General features: G+C 37.7%; 1 protein-coding gene across 2 annotated transcripts in view; it reads left to right on the forward strand.

Moving 5' to 3' along the window:
- Positions 1–14427, forward strand: part of ADCY1 (adenylate cyclase 1) — a 166231-nt gene extending 151804 nt beyond the window's left edge. Inside the window, exons 18-20 of one of the 2 annotated variants that reach the window (XM_017823085.1) lie at positions 1256–1370; positions 3210–3334; positions 4177–14427. In XM_017823085.1, the coding sequence (XP_017678574.1) occupies positions 1256–1370; positions 3210–3334; positions 4177–4515 (579 nt within the window). In that variant the 3' untranslated portion in view covers positions 4516–14427. Of the gene's footprint in view, positions 1–1255; positions 1371–3209; positions 3335–4176 lie in introns of those variants that run through there. The other variant, XR_001876164.1, reaches the window with a different exon arrangement.
- Positions 14428–19341: the final 4914 nt, after the last annotated feature.

Raw genomic sequence — 19341 nt, forward strand, 5'->3', positions numbered from 1 at the left:
ATTTTATAATTTTTTGTTAGAACTAATTTTTTGTTAGAACTAATTTTTTGTGAATTTCCCAGTCACATGGAGCAGCCCTTTCAAACTGAGCAGAATAAAGCAAATAGCAACTGGTTTCTCAGGTTTGTCAGCCACTGCCAAGCACTGCATTTATAAAATCTCGCTATGATGGCAAAAACTCAGCAAGCTTTCATCTCATGCCAGCTTCCACAATCCCGTTGTGCAACACCCTACTGAAGCTGCCACTGACCCTGCATTTCTTTCACCATATCCTACCTTTAGCCCACTTTCACTTTGTAAATCTGTTCCAAAATTCATATTTCTTATTCAAATAAGAGCAGAACATAAAAGCAGTCATACTGAGTCAAATCAAAGGCTTATTCTAGTAACCTGTCTTTAACTAACCAAAGGTAGATCCTGGGGGAAGGGCATGAGTTACAGGACAAATACACAAACCTCTCTTTTCTACTTTCTAATGATATGCTGTTTAAGTAATTCTGGAGTTAAATGTCTTTTTACTACTGTGTAGCAAATATTTCTTTCATGAGTTTGAGTAACTCTTGTGAAATTTTGGAATCACAATATTCTCTGACCATGAGCTCTACAGTTTAATTAATTAGCCTGAAGTTGTAAAAATTATTTTCTTATGTTTGGGGTTTTAGTTAAAAGTTGATACTTCAGCATTTCATTTGATCCCTTCTGATTCTTTTGCTATAGTTAATTTAGATACATTTTATAACAAATCCCTTCAGCTTGCTTGGAAAGGAAAAAACATAGGGGCGTTCTGTGTCGCACAGGATTGAATGCAACAGAAATTTTGTCAGTGGGAGCAGCATGCACCCCATGGAGTTGGGAGCTAGGAAAAGCCCCAAAGGGAGAAGAGGGCAGAAACTATAGTTATTAATAATCACCAGGCAAAGTAGTTTTGTAAGAAAGCAGGTTATGTTCCCTGCCACACTCACAACAAACATCTGCAGCTCGCTAGCAACAGAAACACTTTACCATGGGAACTTTGTTTTCCATTCTTCCCAGAAATCAAAAAGAGAGAGAGAATAAAAAAAATACCACTCAAGAAAAGAATGCATGTGCTTTAGCTACCATCAAAAGTTTCCTTGCACAAACAGGAGAATTGGTTAGATTCTTTTCCTAAGCCATCTGTCCTGCGTTTTTCATTGTTTTTCACTTTCGTATTTCACCTGCCTCTCAGTATCATACAAATCTAATGTGCAATACTATTATACTATTTTGTTTCTAGGCTAAAAAATCAATTTATTCCCATCTGAGTACACTGGCAGATTTTGCAATAGAGATGTTTGACGTTCTTGATGAAATCAACTATCAGTCCTACAATGATTTTGTCCTGCGAGTTGGTAAGTCACGTTTCTACAATTATCACACAAGCAGAACATTGGGTTTTGTTGGCTTTCTCTGTGCTGTCAGCAAAGGATTACCTGTCCTGCCCTCATGATTAAAGCTGAAAATTGTCCTTTAGTGAGAAAGTCACCTTCATGTAGAAGGTCAGCAGGCTGGATGGTATGCATTAGTATTAAGGAATTACAATTATGTCCAATTCCAATGTGTTTACTTAATCTATGCACCTCTAAAAGGAAACTGCACGACTAATTTCATGCAATATTATGAGTGTGCCCATTCTTGTGGCTTCCGCTGCTTTGCATTGCTAAACTGCTGAAAACTGGGTCTTAGTGTACTTAGCTATTAAGTTAAATCTGCAAAAGCTTTGTTGGCATTAAAAGTGTGATGGGAGCTTTTTGTTCACAGATGCCAAATCACCTTAACCGGTCCTGTTTTCTCCAACAAAACAAATCCTCTGGTCTTCACAACACAACCCTTCCCATGCAATCCTTTACACGTTATTACACGTCTTACCACTCAGAGTCCTTTCTCACAATCTTCTTAGAGATCACGTTCCCCTCTTCCCCTTCTTCACTGCATTCTGCTCCTCTCCAATGTTACTTCCACTGCTGTTCTCATTTCATTGCATATTCTAAACCAGACAGTTTTCTCCAGCTTCTTTCTCCACACATTTTCATGGCTGAATTGTGAGAATAGGCCGGACAAGGGAAAAACAAAAGTTGCTAGCAGTGTAAGATTGAGAAAGACCCAAGACATCAAAGGCAGCAATAGGAGAGTTACACGTATTTGACCTCCTGTACATCTTGATAATTATAAATCCTAAATTCTCTTTGAACTCTGTTATAACTGGTCTTTCCAGGTTCACAAAGGATCAAATGTGTAACCCCCATTCTTCTGCATAACTTGCCTGGGAAAGCCCTCACATGGAATCTTTTGCAGGGTTTAGTATCTGCAGCTCTTCAGGGCACTCAGAAGGAACACATACTCTTTTATCTTCCAAACAAGGTGTCAAATTCAGTCAGAAATGTAGAATCAAGCTCTGCAGTTTCCCCAAAACAAGTGCTTGAGCCATTTTCAATCCTTTTGTCTTTTTCCTGATCTGAGTTGTCTAGTATTAATAGCCAGTGTGACACACTTCCTGTACCCCAATCCTTGTGTCTTCCAGACCATTATTTCCATTCCACTTGGAAAACCTCTGTTAGAAGACTTTATAAGTGCAACTGCAGTGGAAGTTGTAGGGACCAATTAAAGAACTAACAGTTTGTCTTGTCTACAGCTAAACTCTGGACTAGCACTATTTTTCTTCTTTTCTTTAAATAAATAAAATCCACCAAAGAATCAAATTTTTATGTTGTCTATCGTATTGCATGTCTAATAAGATATTTCAAGGAATGCCTTTGTTTTGTTTATAAACCTTTTGCAAATACAAAAGTCCAGTTGGCATTAAATTCAGCATAGAATCATAGAATATGCTGAGTTGGATGAGTCCCATCAGGATCATCAAGTCCAAATCCTGCCTCTGCACAGGACATCCCAAGAATCCTACCATGTGTCTGAGAATGTTGCCCCAAAGCTTCTTGAAATCAGACAGGTTTGGTGCTGTGACCACTGCCTTGGGGAACCTGTTCCAGTGCTCAACCACCCTTTGGGTGAAATACCTTTTCCTGATATGTAACCTTAACCTCCCCTGACTCAGCTTCATGTTGTTAACATAAATTATGTCCTATGAGCAGAAAAATTCTAAGGCATTTGTGTTGAGTCTGTTTTGTAGGATTCATGTTTCCCTTGGATAATATGCTGTAGAGTTTGAAACCAAACTCATTGTTTAATTTTAGGTATTAATGTTGGGCCAGTAGTAGCAGGAGTCATTGGAGCCAGAAGACCACAGTATGATATCTGGGGAAACACTGTAAATGTTGCCAGCCGGATGGATAGTACTGGAGTGCAGGGAAAAATTCAGGTGAGTGCATTCTAAGACAATTTTGCAAAGTTTACATACTTTCTGTTTTACATATAGTTACATTTTCAAGATCACTTCAAAAATGCAGCCTCACTTTATCTTCTTCTAATGAAAAGGGCAACACTCTCCAGGTGACTCAAGCATCAGAGATCTAGTTGTTTTCCATCTTATATGCTTCACTCCTTGGAGACAATGAAATCCTTAAATAAATCATTTCCCATTAGAAGAAAGTTCTCTGTTTCATTGCACACAGTTGGAGGCAAGCCTGGGAATGCTGACACTGCCAGTCCTGGTACTGTAGAAATTTTGCCTGAATAAGACCTACAGGGAAAGGATCTATGTTTGTTTGCATCTTACTGCATTTTATGTAGCTTTAAAAATTCCTTTGATACTTTGGATTGGAGAAGCAATGCAAACAGAGAACATTGTTGTTCTACTAGGGCTTGGCTAGAACCTATGGTGTACCTTTCAAAAGCTCAATGAACTCTTGCAGTCATTTATCCAAAATACCTGTTTAATCTCCAGGGATCAAAAGGTCTTCTGCAGCAAATTAACATCACTGGAACTGATTGATCTTACAATCTGGTTATACATTTCTGTTGGATGGAACTTAATCTGGCTGTGTAATTATTCGGTTCAAGACCAGAAGTTCTGCTTTGCAGATTCCAGTTATATTGGTCATCTTTACTTCTTTAAGAAAATTCTAAGTAAGCCTGAGAGCAGCTGTAGGTGCTCATCCATTGTGCTTATGCATATTTCATGACAGAAAAGTAAAATAAAGAGGAGTGAGAAGTTACATGAACAGAAAAAAGTAACAGTTGTGGTTTTTTTTCTGTCTTCAGGTGACAGAAGAAGTTCAACGGATATTAAAAAGGTGCAGTTATGAATTTGTGTGCAGGGGTAAAGTCAGTGTAAAGGGAAAAGGCGAAATGTTGACCTATTTCCTGGAAGGAAAGGCTGATGGAAATAATTCCCAAACACGGTCTTTAAACTTAGAGCGAAAAATGTACCCTTATGGGAGGGCAAACATTCAAACAAAACTGGGCACCAGCTGTCCATCGGTGTCCTCAGTTGCTAGCTTTACTGCAAAACCTGGGCTTGGAGCAGGTCAAGCGTCTGCCAGTCACACAAATCAAACACTGCATTATCTTCCTTCTGTGCCAGCTGTGAAGGAGGCATAGAACAAAGGAGATTTGGTTGTGTCATCTGCAGTGAACTTGGAGAGCAATGGTTGACTGAATTTTTACCAAGAGGTCAGAGGTCATAGGCCATGGCATTAACCAAGGACCACTACAACCCAACCAAAGAGAACTTGGGGACTGTGTAACAAACTCTTGGGATGGAACATATAAGGGCTAGCAATTCTGTTAGGAAAAGTCAAAATGGGATTTTCTGGAAATGAGGAATATTTTCGTGGCATTTTTAAAAGGTAGTTGAAAAAGATTAGATAAATGTGCAAGCAATTATTTATGTGTGTGTGTGTATATATGTTTTAATCTATATATGCACATATACAAACAGTTCTGTGTAGACTTAATAGAGGTTTATAGAGATAAACAAAAAATGTGTATTTATTTACACATCCACCTGCAATGACATAGTAAAGAGATTTCTTTCTGTCATAGCCAGCATTGTTGGGCCTGGGATTAGGAAAGCTTCATTTCACCTTGGAATATGGGGCACCTGGAGACTCTCCAGGGCTACAGCAGGAGTTAGAGAAACTGTGCTCCCAGTGCATGAGTTAAAGCAATGAGAACAGTGTTTATTGTGCTGTCAATGGCAGGTTAATGAAGGCTGGATTCAGCTAATTAATAAACCCTATGTAATTTTTAAAGTTCTCCTTGCATGCTTCAAAAATTTCCAAAAAGTTCCAATCAAACCATAACACTAGGATATGAAGTAGATAAACAACAGAGCTTAAAGTTTAGGCAGAAGAACAATATATATTCTTTCCATAAAAAAAAAAGGGTGGTAGAGTTTAGAACTTACTGCCTCTTTGTAGGTCATTTGACTTTGTGCAAGACAGAGGAGCCACCCTGCAAGCACAGCAATATGCTTATGCAATATAGAAACATTCCTTTATGTACAATGCTGATTTTTCTGAGGAGCAGAAGGATGGTATTATTTCAGGCCTTTAGAAATAGCACAGGTCTGGCTCAGTTCCAGGATTAGCTTTACCTTTCTAAACAGCTCAAAGAATAGTCCTGTGCTGGTGCCAAACATGCTGTTGCTAGCTTTGTGACATTTGTATGTTTGACAACATAATTTTACATCTTAACTGAATTTTAAATTTATGCCACAGTTTTATTATATCTTGATTCTATCCAGGCTCACTTTTCAAAGCTGTACAATTATAGAAAGCTATAATTCTGAGAAAGAAGCACAGTCAAACTTTGCCCAAATGAGGAGCCCTCTCCTGTACCAGGAGAGTGAGGCCTGCTCTTAATCTGCATAAAAGGGAACGTATTTTGACAACTTTTTTCTTTAATGCAGCCCACATCCTATAGTCCATGGTTTCATCTTGAAATGCTGATTTGGATATGAAATGTGGAGTGCATCTCTTTACTCGAGGTGGGGGCAGTTGGTGGTCATCCTGTTGAGTGACGTACTCTATAGACGGGTGCCATACTGTCCTGATGGGGATTCACAGGTTAACTAACCTCACTGCTTTCCAAAAGAGAAGCAAAATTTTACATTGTCTAAAAACATGCCAAACATCCTTTTAACCAAAAAAACCCCAATCCCTGTTCCCTCTCCAAAAAAACTCAAGACCAAAAACCACCACCACCACCACCAAAATGAAAAACCCCACCCTAGACTACAGAAGTTGTCCAGATTGTACAATAGAAAACTTGTGTACTAGATTTCACATTTCCCTTTAGAGGGCCTATTTCATTACAGATTTTAGTGGAAAGAAGCTTCTGAGTGATTCTTCTGCAATCAGCTTTTACTTTGGAACAGTCACTGTTTGTGTCAAAAGTATATGGACAAATACTGTGTCAGCAGATGCAAATAGTTAAATAGATGTTACAGGAGTTTCTGTTCTTCATGTAGCCACATCAGGCTACTGTGGGACTCCAGTGGTTTTCAACAGGGTTTTAAATTAATTTTTATGTACCCTGTCAGCTAGGTGCTTCATTACAAAGCTAGCAAAGTTAGTGTTGTGATTAAAGTGACTATAAAAACCTGAGAACTGCTTCCTAACTGTACTGTATAGGGTGTCTGCATAGTGGTTGGTCTGTAGAAAGTCACTGCATTTCTTTATCTCCCTAATAGCTATCCAGTTCACAGCTATTCTTCTAGAATAATTTATTTCTGGTTTTGAGGCATCCAAAGCCATTTAAATAAATACATGTAGAGAATACAGATATAAAAGAACAAATATTTACATAATTAAACTGAATAAGTGGTATTCATGTAAAGCACACTGCATATTTATGTTGTCTAACTAGTTTGTAAGAACTAAATTATCATGCAGTTAAATATTTAACAAAGTTGGAAAGCATTATATGCAATAGCATTAATCACTCAGTTCCACTCTTAAAGATTCCATGCTACTGAATTTTTGAATCAGTGAGTTTGGTATAATTTCAGTGATAATAATAAAATGAAAGAATCTTCAGATTCTAGCATCAGATCTGGTAGTACCTGAACACATCGAACAAATACACTCATTGACCGACCCAAAAGTTTGCAATGAAATTATTTATTTGTTATTATTTTTATTAGGCCCAAGATATAGGCATCTTGCCATTGCTTCTTTGATCACTAAATGGACAGTGAGCAGAAACAGATCCCCTCTGTTAATACTTTTGTGATTGCTCTCATTCACAGACCCATTCTCAGCCTGGTAATGTCACTGGAAGATCATGTAGCAAGGTAAATTTGGATTATTTATTTTAAAAGATTAGCAGGTGTTAGTAGAAAAGGTCCAAAGATTTTCTAAGCCAGATCCTTCTTTCCAACAGCCAAATGAGGCATGTGACTTTTGTAACAGTGTTTTCTATGTCGAATGGAAAGGACCAGACAGGCACAGTCCATCATCAGCTTCTCATTCGGCACTTTTGCAGGATTGTTTGTGCCTCCCAAAGCAGGTTGAGTGGACCAGGATGGCTTCTTGGTAGTGCAGGCAAGCTAGTGCACATGTGCTAGCTTACAGCATCAATTATGGTGTATTTGGAGTCAATTTCCAGACTTTTGAGTCATAGAATCATGGAATGGTTTGAGTTGGAAGGGTCCTTAAGGAGCATTTAGTTCCAATTCCACTGCCATCGGCAGGAACACCTTCCAATAGACCAGGTTAACACTATTCTCATTAAGTTCATCATCATTAACATCATTATCCTGTCATTAATGGTTTTCATATTTTTGTTATGGTTGTTGTTGCTGGTTTTTACTGTGGGGAAAACTATATATTACTATGTAGTCCTCGACTGACCAGTACAAAGTCATGAAAAAAGTTCAGCCAAGGCACACATCAGTAAAAAATCATCTGAAATTGATAGGCAGTATTCAGCAGCCATTTCAACAGGGAAAAGTAAATGCCCATTGAAATCATGATATGGTGCAGCTGTGCTTTTACCTTTATGCTTTCCCTCCCTATTCATATAATTTTCCCCATTTTCCTCTTCTGTGTAAATTTGTTTAAGTCCAGCTTTTGTGGGACAGCTTTAAATAGCATATTTAATCTCTCTGCTCTTCCGCATTCTTTGACATGTCAGTAGGTTTCATGTGTGGAAAGAAGGGGAAATATATATGGAAGTAATATTTACGAAAACCCCACAAATGCACATTTTCTGCCAAATTAGAGAAGCTATCTGAGGATAGTAATTTGTCACATTGTGGGCAGAATAGTCTCCTGTACTTCTGTTCACTGTTTTGTGCAGCAGGTAGCTTGAAACAATTAACAGATATAAGCCCTACAACAAAGTGATGCCATTTTGGCATGTCAATGTCTATTAACAGCAAGCACAATATTTCACATCAATTTGCACATTTTCTCTTTCAGAAAAGAGTAATAATTGAAGTCTTTCATTCTTTATATAAGGATATAAGCATCAGAGATCTTTAGTCTTGGGAGCTAATTTCTAAGTGTTCCTATACTACCTTTATCTTCAAATGATTTTTTAATTATTATTCTCTGCTGAAATTGCAGACTGGTTGAATTATTGGCTAGATATTTCCAAACGTATTCCATTTACATTGACTAGGAAGCTATTTTATCCAGCCTGTAAAATGCATAGGTTTTTGTAGCTGCTTCCCATTGTGGTAAGTCACACACCCTTATCTTCACCAAAACACATGTGAATGCTCCCTTGCTTTCTCTAGGTGAGACCAAAAGACAAAAGCTTCAACTTGTTAGGGCTGGATCTGCATCCCCTATGTACCCACAAGGCCTGCAGCAATCACCAGGAGTTTAGCATGCTTGTGAAGGTCAGGAGTTGAGCTTCTATAGGCCAAGTTCTTCTTTGGATTATAATGATGTCTCATGTCAGTACTGAACTGAACATTTTAAAACACTGTAACCAAGAGTAGGTCATGCACCTAAATCTCTTTCACGCTTTTGCCTGTAATTTATCTGTAGGGCAAAATAAAGTACTTGGGAGTCACTGTTTTAAGGGAAACCTGTGCCATTTCAGTGCTTTGAGGAGTCTGAACACATTAGTAAGTAGCATGAATCATTTTCATTGGATTCCTGCTTGTAGCAGAAACAATGCATTTTCTTTACATCAGCAAGTCCAGATTTTGTATGTGTTCTGCCCAGGCAGGAGGACTATTTAGCCATAATGTTCTTTCAAGTTAAGAGTTTTGTATTACAGTGATAATCAACATTTTTTAATTTGTGATAAACCTGTATTATAATGCCTTATTTATTTTTAATCTTGTACAGTGTTACAAAACAACAGAAAACATAGGCCTTTCATGTATTATTCACTTTAAAAGATGTATTGTACTATGAAATTTTGTAAATAGTTTTAGCTTGGACAGGTAATTGCATGTACACTTGTATAAAAAGAGGCAAAAAGGCACACTTTTAACAAAAATTAATGACTTTTGTAAGAGACATTTTACATGTGCATGGAGATTATATATCCTTTGAAAATGGACGTCCTTTTGGTTTTCCTTGCAATCTACTGCATGCCATTCCTGCCTGACTTCAGTAAAACAAAACGAACTAGTAAGTTTTCCTAAATGTTTTTAACATATCACTTCTGGCACAGTTAATCCACTAGTTGCATGTGCATTCAGCAAATCAAAATGCAAACAGCAAATAAAGAAGAAAAATAACTTAGTGATTGTGATCTGCCAACCTCAGTGTTCCAAGGTCCATAAAACGGTATATAAGAAGTGTTATCAACATCTAAGATGTCTTCATAAGGTACCTTCTGGTCACTAGAAGCAATAAACTACTTACTGTAATATAAAAAGCAAACAGATATTCTAGTTCATAATGGTATAATATCTGACATTCAATAGGTATTCTCTGATACTGCATTTTTTGTAGTATTTTCATCACAAAGGACCAAGTGTCAAATCTGTCCTTGCTGTATGCAGGTGCAACACTATGGAAGGTAGGGGAGGTGAATTTGGCCCATTGATGTTACCCAGAGTATTCTTCTAATGTGGTAATAAGTTATTGTATGTGAAAAGTACATCATGCAAACAGATTGTTTTCCTGGATACATACATACATACATATATATATATATATATGTATGTATATTTTTAAATATGTAAATTAATTTTGTTGCCTTATTTCTGTTAGCTTTTTTGACTCATTTTCCAGATAGTTTCTATTGCTAAGCAGAAAGTATTTAACTAAAGTACTAGGATTCATTGAATTTATCTGGCTTTGAGTCATCTGGATTCTGTGCTGATGCCATGCTTACAGTGATGCTTCCCTTAGGCATCACAGCCTAACCCTCAGCTTGAGGCCCATGTCAGCTAGTGACATAGGAATAAGAAATCAGTATCCAATCCTCTATCTGATTGTTTCCATAATGCTGCTAAACAAAACTTTAAATTCTGGAGGTATTTTTCATGCCTCATTTTTAAAGTTGTCATATCCGTTTCACTACAACTCAGGATTACTTCTCAAATTACTTATATAATTGCTGTATTATAAATGAGGAGTGTTGGAGGAGCGTAACACTGATTCTGATAGCAAAGGAGAAAGGGCATGGAGTATGAATACTTTCTGCTTTGGATAAGGACTTCCTGTATTTTACAATTTGAACTAGTTTTATAATAAGACTCAGAAATCTGTTAATTTGTTTGTTTAATCAGGTGACTGTAGGGTTAATTAAGCAGTACAGATTCTGCAAGTACTTTTGTCATCCTAAATTAAGATGTATATTCATATAATATATCCCTGTTGCCTGCATACAAAAATCACTACCTTGTACTGATGATTGGCTTCATTGCAGTAGTTAATGGCTTCCAACAGTCATAAACTAACTTCTCTCAAATTCAGTGGGTCTTACATCTCACTGTAGCATAATTGTTGTGAATAATGACAATCTGGACACTGCTTCTCTACCCTAACCCTGCTTATGATTGGCTTTTTCCAGAACTCCGTGTAGACTATTTTTAGCTCTCCATTACTTTTAATCCCAACTCTCACTGAGTTTTCAGGCCAAATCTAAATCATTAATAAATACATTAATGTAAATAAGTATAAAAAGTACATAAAAGGGAGGGGCTGCTGTTGCTCTTTAATTACTCGTTAAAATATCGTGCTGCTTAGGTGGCCTGATGTGACTTACAATCTGATTGGTGCAAGGACAAAAACAAGGAAAGAAGAAAAAAAAGAAGGACAAAGTTAGCAAGAGTACAAAATAACAAAAAAAGAAGTCTGTGAGATAGCGGTTGCTGAAAGAAAAATGTGAAAGGCCATTAGTCCTTTGGAAGTCAGTGGTAAAACATGGGATAGGTCTGGAGTATCTGAGCTGGCAGAGTACTCAGCGGGATTCATATTACAACAAAAATAAGGCTTTAATGCCTGTTTTCTGATCATGAGGAAGCACTTTGAATTAGTATTGGTTAACATACATAACATATGTGCTGAAAGGACTTGGTTTTGCTTGTGCCTTACTGGAGGATCTGTTTCTTTATATTAGGATCCCCTTTTTATGCCTTCAGTGGCATCAGGCATGTCACACCTGCATAAAACTGAAGGAAGAAACAGTGCTGCATCACTGTGAAGCTTTTTTACTAATTCGTTTCTTACGTTGGTTTACTATGAATACCTATGTGAATGCAAGGAGTGCTCCAATTATTTGTGGAGGGTGGCCATACACAGGTATATGTGGGTCCAAGCTAAAGAAGGGTAGATTTCCTAGAAAGCTCAGCAAACACAGTAAGCCCAATTGTGTAGAACATCTGTCCAGATAGTTTGGAGTTCCTTTGAAAAAGTTGGCTGCCCTCCTCTTTAGACAGGCTTATATGCAACATGTTGACTAAAAACATCCAGGACTGTCACATTTGCTAGATGTAGGTTAGCCTGCTGGTAGTAAAACAGCTAACAGTTCTTGTTGTGGTCTAAAGTGGGCTTTAATTACTGTGGTTATGCGCACTATCGTGTCTTACTTTCAAGTGCCTGACCTTCTGATTTAATTCTAGACCTGTCAATAGTGGTATCAGTTATGAAAAATTTCAGCTGTCACATTGAATTTGCTTAGGTGATTTCTCATGTCTTTTGCTCCTTAGTGCACATGGGTACAAAGGTTTTCTGTTCTTAGACTTCAAATGCCATTCAGGCAATATATCAATTTTCAATGAAATGTAGATGAAAATTAATTACCTGGGCCATCACCAAATTGCTTCATGATAATCATATTTTTAATTGCTACAGTAGAAATCCTTCCTTGCTTGGAATTCCTGCTTTTTTGTAGTAACATTACTGGGGTTCAATTAGGAAAAAAAAAAAAGTAAAATGATTGCACTTGGACAAACCAAATGATGAGTTTCTTTTCAACATTCAAGCAGCTGGTCATTACATGGATGTAGTTTTGAAGAATGTTATAAGAAGAATGACAGCAATGCTTTTAGAGTTACTATTCTAAAAGCCAGAATCCAAGAACAGTTACTATTTCTAGCACTAATAACTCAATACAGAAAATCTTAGAGCAGTGGTATTATTTTCAGTGAAATTCTGACAGAGGTTAAAAACCTCTTCTTGAAGGTTCTTTTTCCATAATATACTTATGTGTAGATTTATCTGTGGGTAAACTATCGGTTTGTACACGGAATGTGGATAATGATGCAAAACAGTAGTAATACATACATTTCACAGTTTCAAGCAGACTCAGCCAAATTTGACCCATCTCTTAAAATCCCTGTGGCTAAAACTTGTGTCACAACTGACATCTGTCTGGATTTTATCCTGCTGGTAAGGTCTTGTATTCTTGCTGTCTGAAGGTTAATTTCTGCCCTTCAAGTATGTCATTATGCATTCTGCTTGGAAATGAGATGTTAAGTATTTTTCCAGTCTGTTAATTTAAAAGATTTAAGTGTTTTATAATTAATGTTCAGCAGCCTAAGGTAGGAAGCAAAAGACTACATGGCCCATGTGTTCTGCAATCAATATTAGCCTGCCTACACATGATGACAGAGTATATTGTAGGCTTATTTATAGTTTTAAGCATCCTATATATATTTAAATGTAATAAATACCATAGCACTAAGAGGAGAAGGAGCTAGGCATACCTACCCACCTCTTAACACCACATAAGTCTTCTTCAGACATAAAAATGTGACCTGCAGCTTCTTGAGAGATTGATGCCCCTTCTACCCTTAACTCACCTTCAATGTGCCATCATATATTTGTTTAGGTGTTCACTGTCCAGTCAGGCCTGCTTTACCACCTCCCTCTATAGGCTGTCAAACTTTGTTTTCAAAAAGAAAATATATTTTAAAAAAGTAGATTTTTCATATAATAGATGTTTAGGGGAAAAGAAATAGCTTTGACATAATCTGGGTAGGAAGCAGTAGATATGACAGTAAAACTGAAAGGGCAAAGTGGTGGGAACGCAGATGCCAGCAGTTGGCAGCAGGCTGGGCAGTAAGGCTTCAACCTGCCAGCAGGCAGAGCAGCATCTCTGCTGATGGCCCCAAAGAAGAGGCACAGATAAGCAAGAGTGGGGTAGCCTAATTCATGTTCCCTAGGAGTTTACCAAACCTGTGCAAACCTATTTCAAGAGCAGTCCTGTTGTCTGTGCCTGGATGCCACTCTCTATTAAAATATTAGAGTGAGGAAAGATACTGTCTTGGAGTATTATAAAGCTGGTTGAATTGAAACAAGTGGAATCTTATCAGCTGCTTAACCTGCAGATGTTTGCAGCAAATTCTGCATTGCTTCTGAACTAACTTGAATATTTGCTTGGACTTTGTGGAAAAAGAATTATTTGCATCCAGTAGAGAGATTCCATTCCTCAAAGGGAAAACCAAATGTTTTATTCTCTCTATTTAATTGGCATAAAAAGTTTCAGTAGAACTTTTATTCCTGTTTACAGCCATAAAAATAATGGAAATATTAACATCAGTGATTACTGAATTATTGAATTATTAGATTATTCTAGTGTCTATTCCTGCCCCACTGATGTCAAATAGGGTGTTACAGTGACTTCAAAGGGACCAGGAGGAGGCCCACTGTATCACAAAAGAAACATCTACATAGGTAAAATGAATAGTCCTAGCTCTAAGGAATGAACTAGTAAGTCAAGATGTCATTATTCCAACTATTATAGCCCACTGAACCTATAAATAACCTTTTTATCTTTATAGCTATACCATAGCTATACCATACTATATATGTATGTATATACAGAGTACAATACAATAACTTAACACTGGGTAACTTCTAATGATTGATTAGCATTAATAATACGGGTCTATTTTTATGTAAATAGAATACTGTAGAGTATCTTCCAGTCTTTTTCAGGATTGTTAAATTGAGAAGAGCAATTGAATATTTGTCCTATTTTTATGTTAAAAAGTGAATGGACTGAAATGTTAAATGTGAATGTAAATTTCTTATTGCAACTTTTATACTGAGTGTTTGCACTATTATAATTTCTGGAATCTAATTAAAAATAAAGGAAAAAATTGCTTGAATAAACAGCTTTTTGAGATTATTGTTTTGGTTTTGGTTTGGCTTTTTGTGGGGAGTGGGAGGGAGGGAGTGGTGCTGTCTTTCAGAGGGTCCAGCTGCAGCTTCTCGGTTTTCAGACTAAGAACATGCCCCTAGAAATCCCTCCAGTTTTGCTTTCAGAATTGCTGTGAACTGAAGAACCTCATGGGAACAATTCAACTCCCTTTTGAGTCCTGTTGATTTTCTGCATTGACCACAGTGGAAGCCAGCTTGGGCCAAGTGTGCCATTCATTGTGCAAGCAGAGGAAAGTAAACTTGCAATAACTGGCAAAATACCAGCCACATACACCAGAAGATGGGGAGGGGTAGCTCATCTCTCGCTTTTCACAAGACAGAAATAATTCGTCAGCTTGGGCCAAGTGCAGATTTTGGCAGTTTATATTCTGCAAGATACAGAGCCAACCTGAGTGCAAAAATGTGTAGGTTAACTTAATTTGAAAACTGATAAAGTTGTATCAGGTAACATGCCTTGCAAGAGACTCACTAAGCTTGAGTAATTCAAATTAATTTGATTGTACCACTTCCGAATTACAGCAGACTCCTATTTGGCGAGCTCAGAGCAGAAGCAGAGGTGCTCAGGTGCCTCATTCCTGTCCATGCAAATATGGCGGTTTTATTCCACATGCTAGACAAAGTCTCCTCAGCTGTAGTTCTTGGAGTGTGAGTTGTACAGAATTATTGTGTTGACAGGGAGTGTGATGGAAATGTTCTTGGTTTGCCCTTGCACCAGTGAGAAGTGTTTGAGGCCTTACATAGCCATTTTTTTTGTCTTTCACCTCTGAAAGACAGCATGCCAAATCTTCAAGTGTCAATCAGAATAACTGCTAAAGTCAAAAGGATATAAACCGAAAATCTGGCCTTCATCTTTCATTGGACCTATTCTGCCACATTGGTACGTTAAGGCTTCCTCATAATACTAAAATGTGCAACCCTCCCAGTGTTGTTTTGGGGGATTTTATGTACATAAATACACACAGAGCTTTTTATACTTGTGTAAAAGTATATTTTATACTTGTGTACATATATGTACACTCACATACATATATGTTAACAAGATATATTCTGGATTAATGGCTCAGGTCATGACTTGGAAACATTTTTCTGCCATGCCCCATTACATAGCTGAATCACTTCAGAAACAGTATGAAAATTTATTTTTCTTAAAGAATGAGGCAGTATCAGTATTAGATTGCTTATATCCTCTGGTAGCACTTTTGGACATGAGGAATTCTAGAAAGACTTCATTTCTATAGCATAAACCCAGGACTAAAGCTGGGGTTCTTGTCCAAAAGTATTACCAGAGGATAGTGTTGATTTGAAACAGGCAGAAGAGGAGCATAGAAAATGAGAACATTATGTACATCCCCTATTGTGTACATTGGTGCATTGCCATTGTATCTATGTCAAAGTCTTCCAGTTTTGCAGCTATTCCCTCGAGCAATGGGTCACCTAATGCCCTGTTTCTGCTGGCAGAATATGATGTTCAATGGAAAGAAACAATTATACAGGTAATGGACCATATTCTTGTTTGGACTATTCTGATGAAAAAAAAAAGTCATAGCTGTAAAGTGAGCCACATAGGAAAAATTGTGACAATTTTAGCTCTCATTAAACCCACTGAACTGTGAAGAGAGCATTTAAGGATGGGTATCACGGGGTATAGTCAGGCTACTTAGGAGCCCTGATCTGATCCTAAACATCCAGTCCTGCACAGATTATTTCTGCTATCAGTTTCAGCAGTAGTTTGCATAGGTTTCCATGCTCAAAGCTCAGAGAATAGAAACTGGTTTTTAATATTACATTAATATGAGTCTCCCAGGCTTATGCTGTTCCTATATTTATAACCAGACATTAGTTGGCTATTAGATTTAGCCATAGAGAGTTAGCAATGAAGAAGTAGAAAGAGCTAATGATGAAGTAGTCATTATTATCATGAATATTTACATTGAATATACAAGGCATAGTCTAAAGATGGCAATGATGGCTTTCATAGAGGCAGCGTAACATATCAATAACTACACCATCACAGATGAAGCAGATGATCTTCCCTACCAGAAATGCTCTGCTTCACTAGGTCAGTGGGACTGATGAATTCATTAGCTTTCCCTCATCTCAGACCACCTGGGGATTCATCTGCACAATTCTACTGCAACAAGAAAGAGCCATTGATAGTCACCTGGCCTTACCTCCTGCTCAGGACTACATTCAGTCTGGCCACACTACTGCACTGCACAAACACAGCATTTTTAGTTTATTATTAGATGTAATAAAGTAAAACAAATCCATCATTTTCTGGTCGCTGAGAGATTTGAAGTCAGACATTTGTTTGCCATTGACCAAACTGTGCTCATACTGTTGCCAAAGGTCATGAAAGCAGCACCAACTGTTTTCCCCTGAACTCTATAGTTACTCTGTATGTTTATTGAACTTTGGCAATACTGTTATGTGCTCCTCAGCAGCACTGCCAACATAGTTAGAAAGGAGCAGTCATATCAGAAAAGACACAGCAAGTTACTGAGGAAAGGTCCCAGTTGAACATTAACTCAGATTGACTTCTGGGGTGTAGAAACATGTAGAAAGTGTATAGGACACCAACTAGTGAATAAACAACATGCAGACAGAACACATTGTGGCACTCTGGTAAGACTGAAGTGCATAAGCATATAATGAAGAGGAGTCATTGACGTAATTACAAAGGCAGGTGGTAACACATTGATTTTATCAAGGTCAGTGACCTCTACTGCTATTAAAGAGCACCTGGCTTCTTACTACTGAGGGAATTAGGCTTTTTGAAGTCAAATATTGATCCTTCAGACTTCTGTATAAAAAAGACAATTTTTCTCAATTTGAAATCTCCCATAATGGTTTTAGACTGACTACTATTATAACCTTGTTTAACCAAGAGAGGAAACAATTTTTAATACCTTAAGCTTTTATAATTCATCTTCATATAGTGGCATCTTTAAATATGTACAAACTAATCCTCCTTTCAAATAGACACCAAGCACTGCATCTGAAGGTAAAGATGGTCCAGACTAAGGGAGGACATGGCACTGAACTTGTCTGTAAGGGGTAAAGGTGTGCTCCTTAAGGCTTTTGTTTTCTCAGTCCTAATGGTACATTAAAGCAGAAAAAAAAGTGGTTGTTAGAATACTATTTTGAATTCCCTGCAATTGGTGGACCTCAGTGAAAAATTTTGAACATTAACAGCCAAATTAAAAGCATTTAAAACTATTTAAATGGTTCAGAGACAAAGAGCCAAGTCTCATTGTTTCTTAAGCTCTTACTGAAATGAATCATATGGAAACTGATTTAGATATTTAAATAAGGGTTTGACTTTCTGAGCAGCAATGAAACCACTAAGTATTTCAAGACTGTGGCTTTGAGTGCACAAAATCAGATTTGTTGTCCACTTGGACAGATTTGGTCACAGCAGTCATACCCAAAACCTGTAGAAATGTATAACCTGAAGCACACATCATGACTCAGTGTATTGCTAGTTCAGAGCCATTTTTTTCTGATAGGTTATAAAATCTCTAAACTATTTATCCAGAATTCCCTAAAACCTTCTTCTCAGGGTGCTTATGAGGTGCTCCTATGACCAGCCTGGAGTATGTCACACATAAGTGTGTTCCTGGACACAGTGGACAAAGACATTGATGTTACCTCTGGACAGAAAAAAGTCATTGTCAGACTGAAAGATGGGATGTTCCTGCAGTTGCAAAGGTACCACTTCCACATTACCACCATAAATAATGCCACATTTTTCTTCAGTGATCATAACATCATAATTCAGTAGAATTCTACCAGTTGTGAAGAAAGTCACCCAAAAGGCAAAATCTCTAAAGTGGCTGGAGAGCAAGATCTTAAACGTACATAATGCTTCTCAGGCTCTGCAAAGTTTGTTTAACAGTCTACAGAGGATTCATATAGTCCTGAAGGTTTCAGTGAAGGTTTCAGTAAAGGTTTTGCTGGTGAAAGGGCTGGAAGGCATGTCCTATGAGGAGCAGCTGAGGACACTAGATTTATCTAGTTTAGAGACAAGGAGGCTGAGGGGTGACCTCACTGCTCCCTGAGCACAGCTTCCTGAGCACAGGAAGGGGAGAGGGAGGTGTCGATCTCTTTTCCATGATAGCCAGTGCCAGGACGTGTGGGAATGGCTCAAAGCCACATTTGTCAGGGGAGGTTTAGACTGGAAATTAGGAAGCATTTCTTTACTAAGAGGGTGGTCAGACACTGGAACAAGCTTCCTAGAGGAGTGGTTCCTGTGCCTGTCAGTATTTAAGAGTCATTTGGACAATGTCCTTAATCACATCTTTTAACTTTTGGTCCATCCTGAAGTGATCAGGCAGCTGGACTGGATGACCATTGAAAGTCCCTTCCAACTGAAATATCCTATTCTATTCTATTCTATTCTATTCTATTCTATTCTATTCTATTCTATTCTATTCTATTCTATTCTAAAGTGTCTTCAAAACACATATATAAAATGTATGTCCCCATTGTTTACCCTATCACAAAACTCATGATTCTCAGTAGAGCCTACTGAAATAAGTGGAAAAAGTGCTAAGGTGCTTTTGAAAAGTTCCACTGGCTTCATCTATGCAGCTTTATGTACCTGAAGAGGTTAAGTCCACAGGCAGTGTTGGACTGTTTCAATGTCTGTGGCTGCCCAAGGAGCTTACTGGGACAGAATCTCTTCTCCTTTTGCCCACTGTACCATAATGCTTTCCATGCCAAGGGAGGCACTATTCTGCAAAGGTTAGTTCATGATGAGGCCCAAGTCCTCTAAATCTTTTAGGAAAAAATTTAATTTCCTTTCTTTTTTATTTTTTTCTTTGTCTTTCCCATTTCT

The sequence above is a fragment of the Lepidothrix coronata genome, unplaced genomic scaffold (assembly GCF_001604755.1).
Source record: "Lepidothrix coronata isolate B3197 unplaced genomic scaffold, Lepidothrix_coronata-1.0 Scaffold3, whole genome shotgun sequence".
Classification (NCBI taxonomy): Eukaryota; Metazoa; Chordata; class Aves; order Passeriformes; family Pipridae; genus Lepidothrix; species Lepidothrix coronata.